Source organism: Desmodus rotundus, unplaced genomic scaffold, assembly GCF_022682495.2.
Source record: "Desmodus rotundus isolate HL8 unplaced genomic scaffold, HLdesRot8A.1 manual_scaffold_411, whole genome shotgun sequence".
NCBI lineage: Eukaryota > Metazoa > Chordata > Mammalia > Chiroptera > Phyllostomidae > Desmodus > Desmodus rotundus.
Genome location: NW_026527491.1, coordinates 1 through 14,713, shown reverse-complemented (window position 1 = coordinate 14,713; position 14,713 = coordinate 1). Strand labels below are relative to the sequence as shown.

At 43.6% G+C, this 14,713-nt stretch overlaps 1 protein-coding gene across 6 annotated transcripts in view; it reads right to left on the bottom strand.

The window, feature by feature from the left end:
• The window catches only part of GLYR1 (glyoxylate reductase 1 homolog), a 33,876-nt gene extending 19,172 nt beyond the window's left edge, over nucleotides 1-14,704 (bottom strand). For all 6 annotated transcript variants that reach the window (XM_045189855.2, XM_045189856.2, XM_053917886.1 and 3 more), the window contains exons 1-5: nucleotides 14,580-14,704; nucleotides 13,506-13,542; nucleotides 12,523-12,602; nucleotides 4,054-4,192; nucleotides 3,254-3,496 (exon numbers count right to left, since the gene is read on the bottom strand). In XM_045189855.2, the coding sequence (XP_045045790.2) occupies nucleotides 3,254-3,496; nucleotides 4,054-4,192; nucleotides 12,523-12,602; nucleotides 13,506-13,542; nucleotides 14,580-14,617 (537 nt within the window). In that variant the 5' untranslated portion in view covers nucleotides 14,618-14,704. The remainder of the gene's footprint in view (nucleotides 1-3,253; nucleotides 3,497-4,053; nucleotides 4,193-12,522; nucleotides 12,603-13,505; nucleotides 13,543-14,579) is intronic.
• Nucleotides 14,705-14,713: the final 9 nt, after the last annotated feature.

Here is a 14,713-nt window from a genome sequence, read left to right as displayed (position 1 = left end):
CTATTGTGTCAGGGTGCTTTGTGCCTAGGGTTGTAGTTCTCAGCTCAGGACTTGGACAAATGTCTAGACACAAACCCAGCCTCTGCCTGCATGTAACTGATACCTGTACCCATCAAGGTAGAGGTCAGTCTTTTCTGTTAATCCTCAAAGGACAGGAGAAGAACGGCAATCATCAGGGGCTTTGCCCAGTTATCAGCCTAGGCTACTGCTGTTTCAGAGAAGAGCTTGCCAGCCAAATGACAATTACTATGGCAACACACATACACTTTTTAGACCACAGGATATATCAAATCATAAGATGCACTAAAATTCCAAAAACAAGCAGATTCCCTATATCCTTGGAGGTGCTTAATTAAGATCAACAGTCTGAACTGAAACTGTTGTCTCCCCAGCACCACTAGCCAAGCTCTTTCCTCTCCTAACAAATCCTTCATTAGAGGCTAGGTCAAGCATAGAGACCTTGCAGAAGGAAAGCCCCTAAAGGTCGACAGCAGGCAGGGCTCCTGGATGGAGATGTGGCTCTGAGAACAGAAGTAGGGATGTTACAACACCCTCAATTAATAATTCAGATCAAAGGGTAAACTGCTTTTTACCAGGAGCTTGTACGGAGTCCCTCACAGTAAGCCTGGCAGTGGTCCCTGGGGCCGCACCAAAACACTGCCTTCACTGTACAACAGGCTACTGCCGAGAAAAGAACAAAGGTACCACAGCCATCACACACTTAACGCAATGTACTGCAGGCACTGTCCTATGTACTTTGCTTGTGTTACTCATTTACCTGTATTTTGCCATGTATAATGTGCACTTTTTTGCCCAAATTTTTGAGGGAAAAATAAGGATGTGCATTATACATGGGTATAATAACTATATACCATGGGTACAATGATGGGCATGATAATCCCATGTATAACACACAAAAACATGAGTGTGCATTATACACAGGAGCACATTATACATGGCAAAACATGGGAATTCTCACAACAAACCTAAGAGGTAGGTATCTTTGTTATCCCCAATGATCAGACAAGAAAACTAAGGCAAAGGTGATAGGTCAAGGTCACACAAATGTAGCAAGTCATGGATTCAAACTCAAGGCCCTCCTGCTAACCTCTCCTTTATATTTCCCTTTATCCAAAAAGAAGGAATTTCTCCCCAGGGCTAGCAGAGGAGTTGGCGAGATTCACGGCTTAAGACACCAGACAAAATGAATTTGGAGAACTGTATAACACCGGATGTCCCACATTCCTCTGGATCCTTGGAAATAAACTCAACTGGATCAAATGAGATCATACCTCCTGAAAAGTTTTCCCCACGCTGTAGTTGGCAGTTTTCTAAACCAGCTGCCTTTGGCTTATGGTCACCCACGGCTGTCCCCACCACTACAGTAACTCTCATCTTAGGTCATTTGACAGTATGAAGGGCCTCCTCTAACAAAGATGTCACACAGTGGCAGCCCACAAGCTAGATGTAGCCCAGAGATGTTCCTTTGGAATAAGTGTTTTAAAATTTTGAGGTAGCTACTGACATTTAAAATTGGAACATTTCACATAAAAATCTGTATTTCCAGTTTCTCTTGAGAAAAACCAGACAATCTGGCAAAAGTTAGCTGGAACTCCATGGACAGAGCATGAACCCCGCCTCCGGGCCACCAGCCACTGCCAACCTAATGCTCTCAGCACAGAGGTAGGGCAGAGCCGTGGAACCTCCTGCTTGAGCCATTTCTTCTTGCATTAGTTGGCTCCACTCACTTCCATTACCTGTCTGGTCTTGCTTGCGTCTGAATTTGCAAATCTTGATCTGATGTCTAGCATTTCATCACAGCCTCATCACCCAACTGTTTCTGCCAGCCATCTGGCTTCTTACCCCTTGATCCTGCTCTCACAATTTCCCGTGTTAGACAGACTACCCAACTACATCTCAAATTCTCCTCCTTGGCATCTAAGACTTCACAAAAATCTTTACAAGAAGGAGAGGAGTATGTTATTGCTGCTTCACTTCATTTTGCTGGCTTTTCTGACTCCTCTTACCCTAAACTACAGGCACACTAACTGCAAAGCAGACTCCTGCCCTTCACTCATCTCCCTCCTTTATTTCCCAAACTCAGAACTCATCTAGTCTCATGGATCCAACATTCTTCCTACATATTCGCTTCCCACATTTCCAAGCAAATGGTACTCCAAGTCTCCCTGGTGGTCTAGGCATCATCCCAAATGCATCACATTCAAAAGAGAACTGGTCCTCTTGCCCCATAAGCCAGCTCTTCCTGACTCCTCTGCTTTTTTTTAATTTATTTTTTTAATTTTACATATCGATTTTGTAGAGAAAGAGAGAGGAGGAAGGAAGAGAGAGAGAAACATCGACTTGTTGTTCCACCCATTCACGCATCCATTGGCTGATTTCTGCAAGCACCCTGACTGGAGATCAAACCCACAACCTTGGCATATGGGGATGATGCTCCAACCAACTTAGTGCCTGGCCAGGGCCTGACTCCTCTGCTTTAAGAAAGTCATCACCATTTCCCCAGGTACAAACTTGAATAATCTCTCCTTCCCTTTTCCCATTCCTCCCCAATATAACCAGTTGCCAAATCTTATAAACTCTTCCTCAGAAGTACCTCTCAGTTTCTTTCAATATTTGCTACCACCCTGTTAGGATAGCTCCTTATGAACACACGCCTGGGTTTAGCCTTCTAATTAGCTTTGAGCCTTTCTCCTCTGCCCTCCATGATTACTAACGTATAGCTTGGAGCACACTGCTACTTCCACACCCAGCTCAAACAACTTCATGGCACCCTACTGACTTCAGGACAATACAACACTGCTTAAGTAGACCTCAATACTCTCCACATTCCAATGACAACCTACTTTTATCTCTCTGCTTTTCTTCCTGTCCTCTGCCTGTACTGACAATGTCCAAATGACATCAAGCCCCACATGAGCTGTGCCTTCCACCTTTGGAATGCCTTCCCTTCTTTCTTGCTAAACCCTTTCCAGTGCCAGCCCTTGCATGGTGCTCAGGTGGATCATCCTCCTGACTCGAGCATTTAGTTGAATGCATGATCCTTTCCTGTCTTGTGTTACTTCACTCCTGTGCATCCGGGCTGTGTCCTTCCCCTGGTCTGCAGGACTCTTTGGAATAGCACTCAGCACTGGACTCTATGTTCACTCAGTGCACTGAAGCATGCTGTAGAGCTTAACTCCGCCACATACAAAAGGAAGTCACGAATCCCAGAAGCTGCAGAGATAAAACAAACCTTCTCATCCTTTGGGGGCCGACCCCGCTTCCGGGGACTCTGCTCTTGGGCTCTTTTCAGAGGGGACTTGGAGCCTCTATCTGAAGAGCCTGAAGACATCCTCTTCTTTCCTTCTCCCATGTTCTTCTTCACTTTCCCTTCAGACAGGCTAAGCTTGCGCTTCTCATCACCTGAGTTTGGCCTATTTCTCTCCTCACTGGAATTACGCCGATTCTTGTCATCAGCAGAACTGTGGGATGATGTCTGAAAGTTTAATAATAATAATGATGACCACAATAGCCGCTGCCATCACCACCACCATTTACATGAGCCATGCCCTATGATGGGCACTTTACATGCGTTATCTGCACAACCACCCTATGAAACAGGCTCTGCTGTCATCCCCACTTCCATTTGGGGAAACAGATTAAAAACAAAAACAAAAACAAAGTCAAGTCACTTGCCCACAGCCCCAAAGCTAAGAAGTGGGATTTACACCCAGGCAGTGGATATAACCTAGAAGCTGTGCTCCTAATCTCTGACCTATAAAAGGAGACATGACTTACGCTGTACTCAGATACTTCTCCTGGGTTCCAGTGACTTTTCTAAGAGCAACACTCTATTCCAGAAAGCTCAGCCGCAAGTGTGGAGTTTCAAGCTGTTTACCAAAATGCTGATATCTCAGAACTGAACTGGCTCTCTCTCTACTGGCATTTCATAAGAATAGAGTTTTGAGTTTGGGTTATATTTAATCTGTTAGTTACTATGCAAAAATAATTGGTCTGGCATTGGCATAAATCAAGAATCATGGAGTCTCTCACCTGGTCTTTCCCTTTGGCTCTCCTGAGGAACTCTTCCACAGCATCGACAGCTTGCTGGAATCGTTTTCCCTTGTTAATCTTTATCATTTCCTCCTTATGCGCATGATATGGCTTTAGCTGTTCCACTTTGATCCAGGCACTAGCAGAAAACACACATAGAAAGGGTATGATCCACACTGCCTCTGCCAGAAAGTATCAAACACCTCCCCACAGCAGAATGCAATGCAAGTGTCCATTTACTTTAACTGGACTTTGAAACAGGCCTGCCAGTTTTTCAAAACATGCTACTGACCACCCCAAACTCTTGAGCCTAAAACTATGTTTTCTTGGAACAAGCAAGCCAACAAGCAAAATTGGAATATCCTTCAAATGAACGTGTCACAGGTTATTTCTACTCCTATTCTCCTATTCTCCCACACTGAACCACACACACCGTGCCACTTGCTCAGGACAGAGAAAACCTGGAGGTGCTCTCCCATTCTCACCACACAGTACAGATGGCTACACATGGATCCCAGGAAATTAGGGCACCTGGAAGCACTAAACCATATTGACTGACAACCTGTCAATCAACTCAGAATCAAGGATGCTATGAGGACTAAAGGAATGCAACAACTAAAACCTTCTGCTCTTACAGATATTTGCAGCTGTAGAGCTGACATTTGCTCATAAATGATTGTATCCATAGCTACTAGACCACATAAAGCATGTGACACATGGCTTGGCATGAGGGCAGCAGTCACAAAGGGAGGCCTTTAAAAACAAGATTCTGCTTGTGATTACAGGTAGAAAAACATACTTTCCTAATATTTAATTTTTAGTTCCTAATTCTAGTACATAACACCTGAAAGTGAAAAAAGCCCTCAATTATCAACTATAGAATATCTGACCGACCACACTTACCTGAACAAATCTGTCCCAGCTGACTTTATGATGTTTCCCTATATGACATTCAGTCCCCCAGTATAAAGGAGAGAATTTTACAGGCTTGGCAAGGTAACAATTTATATGTCTTATCCTGTAACACTCACAGGTTTCATAGTATAACCTTCTGAAAAAGTGGGTCAGGTTAAGGATATAGCAAGTGGGCTATCACACTAACTTAGGGTTCTTTCTGTCAGAGAAAGTTGGAGAATATCCAATGATAATAGTAAAAGTGCTAACCTCTGTACATAAAAATAGTGCTACCGATAGACACCAGTGCTTTGAGAGACGATGGGTCTGAACAAACACAACAGCCCGGGGCCATCAGCCTGCAAATGTGAGAGCAAACCAGGACTAAGCAGGTTATTCATGAGTGAACAAAACTGGACGAAGGGAGGGACAACAAATGGGCACTCAGACGCTGTTGTCACCACACAGAGCTTCCACTGGATGATGTAAGCAGGTACTTTTTTCATGACCAATTAATTTTAAAGTTTGAAATTTGACACTATAGAGCCAACGGGTCCAATCTATAGGGATGCAAACTGGAATTAAATTTCAACCCCAGATTGTCTGGCAAGTACACCACTGAACTGACCCTCTTGCCTTTCCTTGCATATATAGTGTTTCTAAGGACAGACCATCAGAGCAATCAGATACAAAGCCAGATGCGGCCTGAAAAGCAAGTTAAGCTGTCACACTAACTGGTGGCTCAAATATGACGCAAGCATCAGTGATGAAGCTTAAAGAAACACAGCCCTCAAGACAGACCTCTTCCTTTTCTGAACTTCATGCCAGAAGGTGAGACTCATACAAGTTCCAGTAAGAGACCAATGACGTGGTTTCTATGGAGCCCTTGAGCTGGGACAAAACCCTGTAAGAATCCAAATCCCTACTTGACCCCCAACCACTTAGTGGAGGGACATCTGTGCAGGAAACACAAATAAGTATTTTATTGATTTCTGCCGGTAAAACAGTCAAAATTCTGTTCAACCTGAAGACTGGCATTTGATATACTAAAATGAAATTTTCCTCTACGATAATCTTTGAAAACTGAAAATGGTTTGCTAAATGAACTTAAAACAGTAATATGACTTCAGAAGGATAAATGCAAGAAATATTAGTCTACTTAAGTCAACCTGTTGTTGGAGAAGAATTCTATCACATCAGAAAAACAAAATAGCCCTGGCCAGGTAGCTCAGTTGGTTAGTGTCCTCCCAATACACCAAGGTTGTGGGTTCAATCCTAGTCAGGGCATATACAAGAAACAACCAATGAATGCATAAATAAGTGGAACAAAAAATAGATGTTTCTCTCTCTCCCCACTGTCCTCTATCCCTTTAAAATCAATTTTTAAAAAATCCAGTAAATAAAAAGCCAGCCCTCCAAAGCCCCAGGAGAATTCCTTCTCAAAAGCACACCAAGCTGAAATCCCTTTGGCTGTCTGAATAGAATTTTTTCTCTAATGGCTATAGTACTGCAAAACCCTGTCTCCTTAAACACGGTATGCTTTTTAGCAGATGCTTCAATAATGCACCACTCTCCTATTCACTGAGGCTCATCAGGCAGGTCTGGCATGCAACTGGTGCTCAATAAATAATTACGGGGTAAATGATGCCTTGTGGGCACATTCAGGGTGACTCTGAGTTAAATGTTGTAAGGCTTTAGTGGCTTTTTGTGGCCGTTGCTGTTTGTACATTTTTTTAGCCACTGCTGTTTTTCTCGATACAGTTGTAACCTGTGATTTCCCTCATGTCATTCTCCCAATGCCTACATGGAGATGGACCTTTTCCGCCCAACTTGCTGTAGGCTGGGAAGTCAGAAAAATCAAGTTTAGTCAAGTTGTATCTGAAGTAGTGTCTTTGCTTTTATGTACGAGAAAGTTAACTATATATTGTTTGTAGAAGTAAACGCCTGAAACCAAAGTAACTAACAATCAGTGAGGTCATTACAAAGCATGAAAACGGAAGGTCCCTTAAGGTATTTGGCTAAGGGGGAAAAAAAAGCAAGACGCAGAGCAGTGTGTGAACTGTGTCACCACTTGTGCAAAAATGAGGAAAAAGGAACAGGTAACTTCTTGATCATACACATACTATCTCTAGAGAGCTACGCCCTAAGAAACACCGGATGATGTGGGCAGGGAATTGGGTGGCTGAGGGATAGAGATGAATGGAACCCTTTCATAGTTTATAGCTTGAGTTTTTCAGGGGGAACTATAAACACGTATTATCTTTAAAAAACAACAAATCAACAATAAAGACCTCTGCTGTAGAATAAGGACTACTCTGACAGCCCAAAGGGGTTTCCCCATTACTTCCTTGTTTATAAGGTTTGCTCAGGTGGTTAGCGGTTTATCTGCACCTGTGTAGGATGGTCAAGAGCAGCTAACGTACCCTGGTATTCTGATACACCTCCTACAAAGTCTTTTCATTTGTGAATACAAACCTTTCACTTAGCCAACCTCACATTATCCACTTCACTCAAAATGTATTTAAAAACTTTACACTTTCAAAACAAAACAAACAAAAACTTTACACTTTCAAAAACTTCCATAATACCTGCTCTTCCCTTACATTAAAACCATACCATGCAGCTATCATATTAAAGATGCCACTCTATGAATAATCTCAAACACCCTCATGTATGTGTCTCAGACTTCACACAAACACAATGATCTGGGCAGGAGAGAGTAGAACACATGCAAGCAGAGTCCAAAGGTGAGGCCAAGAACAGGGTCAGAAAACGTGGGTTCACTTCTCCATACGGAATCGGCGAGTAGTACTTAGTAATAATTTCTATGCTCCCCCACCCCAAACCACTGAAAAAGGCTAAGGATTACCGGGGTGTTAGAGGTCCAAGTCTAAGCCATTCAGAATCAAGACACCAAAAAAATACAACTCAAAAAGACGCAACAACCAAGAAACCACGAAGAAATAATTTAGAGTTCCTCAGTTAATTTCAAGCAATGATTATCATACAGACATCAACAAAGACTTGCAGATAAGATATAGATTTTGTTCCCCAAACTTGATAACATTCCCAAATGCTGGATGAGGCTTTCAAGCTGCTGTCTACACCAACGCAGCCAGCTGCTTCTTTTTGTGCCAATTTCTGTAATTCCGGTGCATGATATCCGCTCCTGGAGTCCGCTGCCTCTACCACCAAAGACGTCACCTGGTGCCGCAGGCACTGGGAGAGGAGAATCTACTCAGTGCTCGGGTAGCTACGGTCCATCCCTGGCAGCAGCACACTGCTGGCTCAGTCCAAAAGCCCGGAGCAGTGGCTCTCACTACCCATTTGGCACATTTCTCCAACTATTACATGGCATCAGTTGTGGGGAATGTGGGTCAATCAATCACCAGGTGAAAAGAAAAGGGGATGCTCAGATGGTTCCAATTTGTTCTGTTACGAGCCACAAATTTTTCTAGAAGTTACTTTAGTACTCATTCAGACACCTCGCACCCAGCCTGTCCCACCTACTATCGTCTTGATGTAAAAGTACCTCAGGCTGACATCTTATGACTTAAACCCCACCAATATCCTGCCTCTCCGTCTATCGTTGTTTGCCCACAGTATTCTCTGAACTGGCTTCTGGTGGTTTTTATTTTTTTACTTTCAACCCTCACCTGAGGATATGTTTACTGATTTGAGAGAGAGAGGAAGGGAAAGAGAGAGGATGGGAGAGAGAGGGGGGAAGAGAGGTCAATGGGTTGCCTCCTGTACGCGTCCCGACCAGGGATCAAACCCACAACCTTTGTTGGTGTGTGGGTTGAGGCCCCAACCAACTGAGCCACCTGGCCAGGCCGGTCAGGACTGTTTCTGTTGGTTTTGAGCACCTACAAACTAAATGAACTCCATTCTGTCACCCATAGTCATTGACCAAAAAGATTTCATTTACTTATTTTTAGAGGGGAAGGGGAAGAGAAAGAGGAGAGAAACATTGATGTGTGAGATACATCAACCTGTTGCCTCTCATACATCCCCACCCAGGGACCTGATCTGCAAGTCAGGCATGTGCCCTGACTGGGAATTGAACCGGTGGTGACCTTTTGGCTCGCAGGCCTGCACTCAATCCACTGAGCCACACTGGTCAGGGCAAAATCATTTATCTCAAGGAGCTACTGCTTTTACTCTTTAATAAAGGTCCTTCTTAATATACAAACCCTATTTCTATGTATTTCCTCTATAAGTAGCATGCAGTTTTAAAAATGAACACCTGTGACTGAATTGTATATTCTTCAGGAGTACAGGAAGAGCCCCACTGTCTCAGACCCTGTCTACTGAGGTCAGGGCCCAATCACCAGAGAAGCTTCTACTCCAGGATGCACTGGGAGCACATCAAATATTAAAGGTGAGCCCTGACTGGTGTGGCTCAGTGGACTGAATGCCAGCCTGTGAACCAAAAGGTCACTGGTTTGACTTCCGGTCAGGGCACCTGCCTGGGTTGTGGGCCAGGTCCCCAGTTGGGGGCATGTGAAAGGCAACCGATTGATGTTTTTCTCACATTTCGATGTTTCTCTCCCTCTCTTTCTCCCTCCCTTCCCCACTCTCTAAAAATAAATAGAAATAAATGTTTAAAAAAAGTATTAAAGGTGAGGTAGAGTTCAGCTTCTTCTTTAGCCACTTATGGCTTTGCCCTTCACAAAGTAGTTCTCATCCCTAAAAAGTCCACTTGAATTCCCTGTCTAAACTACTGCTTCAACGTTTACACTGTAATCCTTATACACGTCCTACACATAGCCACACAATTTATTCTACCCACGGTGCTGCTTGTTGAAACGTCTGGGGGTTTATGAACAAGTCAGTGTTTACCTCCTCAAGGCCACTTATTATTTCATCAATTTGGATTGCGCTTTTTTTCACATTAAAGACTCCTACTCTTTTGTCTGACTTTGTCCCCCTTCCCGATCTCGACTGGCTCCTCTACCAGATTCCTTTGGGAACATGGACAGGACTGAACACAGTACTCCTGGAAATGCACAGTACAGTTTTTAATAAAGGTGGAAGGATGTAAAAATAAAAAAAAAAGAAAAAAACGTGAAACAATGTATTGTTTTTGTGTTCAAAGACTTTTTGGTCAAAAGAGCAGACATGCTGACATCCTTAGGAACCCCCCACTTTCAGGTGCCTTTCTTTTCAAACACAGATTCTCTGTCACAGACTCTCATGGGCAGAGTCTGTGTATGTCTCTCACATTTCCCCTACTGAAAGCAACCTGCTTCTGACCAGCTTTTCTCTGGTAACAGATCTACACCCTAACCTAATGTTTGTTAAACACCTGCCGTATACCAAACCGCACTATGAACTAGTGACACTACTTCTTCGTAACTACAAGATTGGGAGCATTATTCTCACATGTGGATAAGGATGCACAATCCTAGAAAGATGAAAGAGCTTGCCCAAGTCAGAGTAGGTGAAACTGGCATAGTATATGAATGCACGTTAGGCTGGTAACAAATCCAGAGATCTTTCCCCAAAGTAATTCATAGCTACCCAACAATCTGGAGATTTCACCCTCAGATAATATAAAGATATTAAATAAAATCTGCCTTAACACTGGTCACTAAGAACCCTCCGCCCTTTGGGAAATTCTGTAGATCCTTACCCTTTGTCTCCTTTCACTCAATCAACTGCCTAGCCACAGAAAGATAACATGTTAGTCCTGCAGTGACTTAATTTTTGAATAGCTTTTTATGTCAAGGAATGCTATCGAGGAAGTTTAAAAGGTTTAAAAAATATTAAGCCTGTTTCCCTGTATCCACTTGCTATGAATTGCCTCAAAAAACTTTAGTTAGAAATCACATCATCACCGCACTGATACCATTAGGTTATTTTTGTGTTCAGTGAGTACTTCTTTTTCATTGGCTTAACCTGGTTGCCTGGCTGAGCTTGGAAATTCACTCAGCTCCAGTTTTCTGTGTCCTATCTGTAGTAATTCTTATACACAAGGAATACAGTTTATTTTCAGAACTCACGAAAAATTATCATACAAACACAATGACTTTCAGGCCTGCTATAATCTGATTAAGTTCCCACTTTCTATGAGTTCCCATTTTTCTTTCATACTGGGGTTAGCTAAACAAAGAAGTACACAAGTTAGGCCAACCATATTGCCTCTTGTTATTCCCAAGCACAAGTTCTTTACCCTAGGCAGGGAGCCTCTCTCTCCCCACACATCCAACTCGAAGCCCAGTGCTTATAGTATCCCCACTGCCTGGAATACCCTTACTGTTCTTGTCTGTACAAATTCTATCCAACCCCAGAGTTTGATTCAAATTCCACCTCTTATATCAGCCCTTGACCTCGCTATTCTCCACTGATCTCTATAAAATAATTATCTGCACCACTCATTCTGCACTTAATCTCATCTCAAATGTCTATGGCTTTGTCCTGAGGCCCTGGGAGATTGGTCACCACAACATTTACTTTCCTGGCAAGTTCCCTTTCGCGTCAAGCAATGTGGAGTATCATTGTATGATAAGCACTTGTTTTATGCATCAGGGCAATTTTTCTGGTGAAATCCATGGCCTATCAGAACGTTCCCTTTTCCAGAGTGTCTCTGACTCTCACAGCTCCAGGACAGTGACCCCCTTGAAATATTGCTATCAGAAGTCTGGTAAGTACGTTTGTAACAGAGAACTGGGGCTGGGTATATCCGTGTACCTTTATGATGCCAGGCAAACTCTAAACCAGGATGGGTAAGCACTCTGACACATAAACTCCTGAGTGAAAGAAGAACACTGTAAGAGATTTTCCTACATAATATATCACTTTTTAGGAATGTCTATTTTAGACGAGACTGGGGGTGTTCAGGGTGGTATGGTTGTAGATGAGGAAAGTGTGTTTGAATCATTGGTATTAAATCATCAAAAAAGTCACATTTTCCTAACTCAAAATGATATTTTCCTATAAGAATCATAAACAGAAATACAACTACTTAAAGAAATCACAAACCATCTAGCGAGACCTAGGTAACTGACTTGACCTAGTGATGAGAAGGCTAAACAAATCACTCAGGCAAATACACATCTTCCCCTCACTGTGATTACTTATATGGCCTATCAATCTCAAATTAGTAGTTTGATTTCAACTCTAAGGTCTGGTTAAAAAGCTTTACTGTTATAGTTTTAGAGTGAACCATTTAGTCTTACAAAAGAAAGCAGATTAAAAAAATTATTTTCATTAAGATAAATATTATAATTTTCACTGTATACCTCATGCATGAGCCACAGTGATAAACAGCCATTAAGAGAACCAAATGTGGGCTTTATAAAAGGAACTGCCTATGGAACTAGGTAGAGATGTGAGAAACTATCTCAATGTGATTACTGTATTTAGAAGGTGGTGAGCCCCAGTTCTCAGCTGAATGACATTGTTATTAGCCCAATTTCTGCAAGAATAACACCTTTTATTTAGGTATGCGGCCAGAATGATTTACTGTCCTTACAGACTGCACTAGGGTTCCTAGGATATTCTCAAAGCAGCTCAGACTCAGGGCAATGCCTATATAAAGGGAAAGTAAAACTCTTGGTGAGCACTACTCACTGATCCTCTGTTCCAAAAAACTTCACAAAGAAGCATTTCTTTCCACGTGGCTTTTTCAAATCCTTGGGTGGATTAACAATCTGGGAAATAAAATAGAAAGAAAAGGTTTTTTCTACGATTCGGAGTTGGTAAGAGAAAAATGCAGGAATGTCTTAAAATAAAAATGCAGAGCCTAGTATATAGCTAGACTTGGCACGTTTCTACAGAATTTCCCTACATCTAACACGTTAGCACGGTGTTCAGTAGACAGAATCTTACTGAAATGGCCCTGTTTTAAAAGCAAAGGTAAGACCAACATCGTTCTCCCCCTAAAGTGACCCTGTAATCACTGAAGAAGTGCAAAGAAGTACTTTTAAAAATACTTCAATGCAGAAGAGTTCAGACATGTTATAGTGACACCGAAAGACAACAGAGGCACTGAAAATGCCATACTGCAAAGAGACAGTGTAAAGATATATCTTTATATTCTTGGGCTCCTAGCAAGAATATAAGAACAGAACATTTGGAAAGCTATGATGGATCGCCTCATGCAAAATCTGAAATGCCAACTTCTGCAAAGACACACTGGAGCAGCACATATGGTAACATGGAAAGAAGATTTAAACTGAGCTGGGACAAAAATACTTTGACTTTTCACTAACCTACATTTAGATTTCTCTATTTCTGGAGAATTTATTTTCTTCTCCTTTTGTTAGATTTACGTATAAAGCTAAATTCAAATTAGAATTGATTTCCAGGCATAAAAGACTCCACCAAACCCATCTCTGATTCAAGAAATAAGCATTTACTGCAGATTAAATGACTTGGTTTATATTATACTGCCCTTTCTAGACAAACTGATATTAAAGAAAAAATTCTGAGCATTATTTAAATAGGCATAGTTTAATTCAATGCTAGAAATTGAGGGGAATGCATCTTACATTCTTCACTTCTTCAAACCCAACTTCAGATGTCTTCCTTCAGTTTAGTAGCAAGACACTCACCTTTCCTGGCCAAGGAGGATACCGGCCGAGTTTTCCCCTAGAGAAGACATAGAGTGTCAGCATTTGCTCTGGGAAAGCCTGTCCACCTCCTTCAAACCGCTCAACATGCAATTGCCCCCCCCCCCCCCCTTAATCTCCATTTGCATCCTCAAGTACCAGAACAAAAGCTAGCAAACAGAAGTTCGAGATCTGGCTTCCACGGATGGACCCAACAAGCCCAAAGCCCTCATAAATGGAATGCAAAATTGTATACGTATGTGCGTAAGGTATGTGCATTCTTCGGGTACCAAGAGATACAACAAAACCACCAAGAATCACTTGTCCAGAGCCTTCCCTGATGGGGGCGGGGGCCAGTTTGCTCTGTAAACACACACTTCCCCTTACAGTCTGTTTTAATTGACCGCGAGACCAGCCAGCTTTGCCAAATGCTAATGGAAGCCTTCCTTTGGGTCAAGAAACGAGCTACGCAGCTCGAGGGAGGCGGCGACAGTCGATCTAGGTTCGGGGGGTTGGTTGTCTGGGATACAGAAGGAGACTACGAGAGGTACCCAAGAAGGCACTGGTCACTGCCAAGCCTAAAGGAGAAGTGTCCCCTCCATTTCTTCACGGGGCAGCACCATCAGTCCGGCTTTGATACCCGCTGCCGAGGCGCCCGCACAGGTCAGTTTCATCGCAACGCGCGGGTTTTAACGGGCTTGCCCAGGCGAGAAGGCTCCGCGGGCTCCACGGCTCTCCCGCTTTCCTGGGAACCCCAGCAAGACCCAGAGGAACAGGCGTCCACGGCCGACGCCAGGGACGCCCTTCACAATAGCTGCCGGCGTCCGGCCTGGAGCAAGCTCTCTACCAGGCGGCCTCCCTGATCAGAGCCCGGCCCATCACAGCCACCCTCGGACTCAGTCCCTCCAAGCAAGGCTGCCCCTTCCGCCCGGTGTTGTTTCCAGCGTCGGCACCTCATCTCGCTCTCTTCGCAGCCTGGAGAGCATAGAAAGGCAACTCCGGGACTGGCCGCGAACTCCGCGCCCAAGGGAAGAGTTCCCCGGAGTATCTCGCTCGGCCCCAGCCGCCCGAACTCACCACACCAAATCGCCGAGCCGCAGACTCACAGCCGCCATCTTACCACCCAACCACCACCGACGCACGGGCCGCCGGGAACCTTAGGTCGCCCTGGCGCCGCCCATTGGAGTGCACCCGGCCACGTGACGGGGACC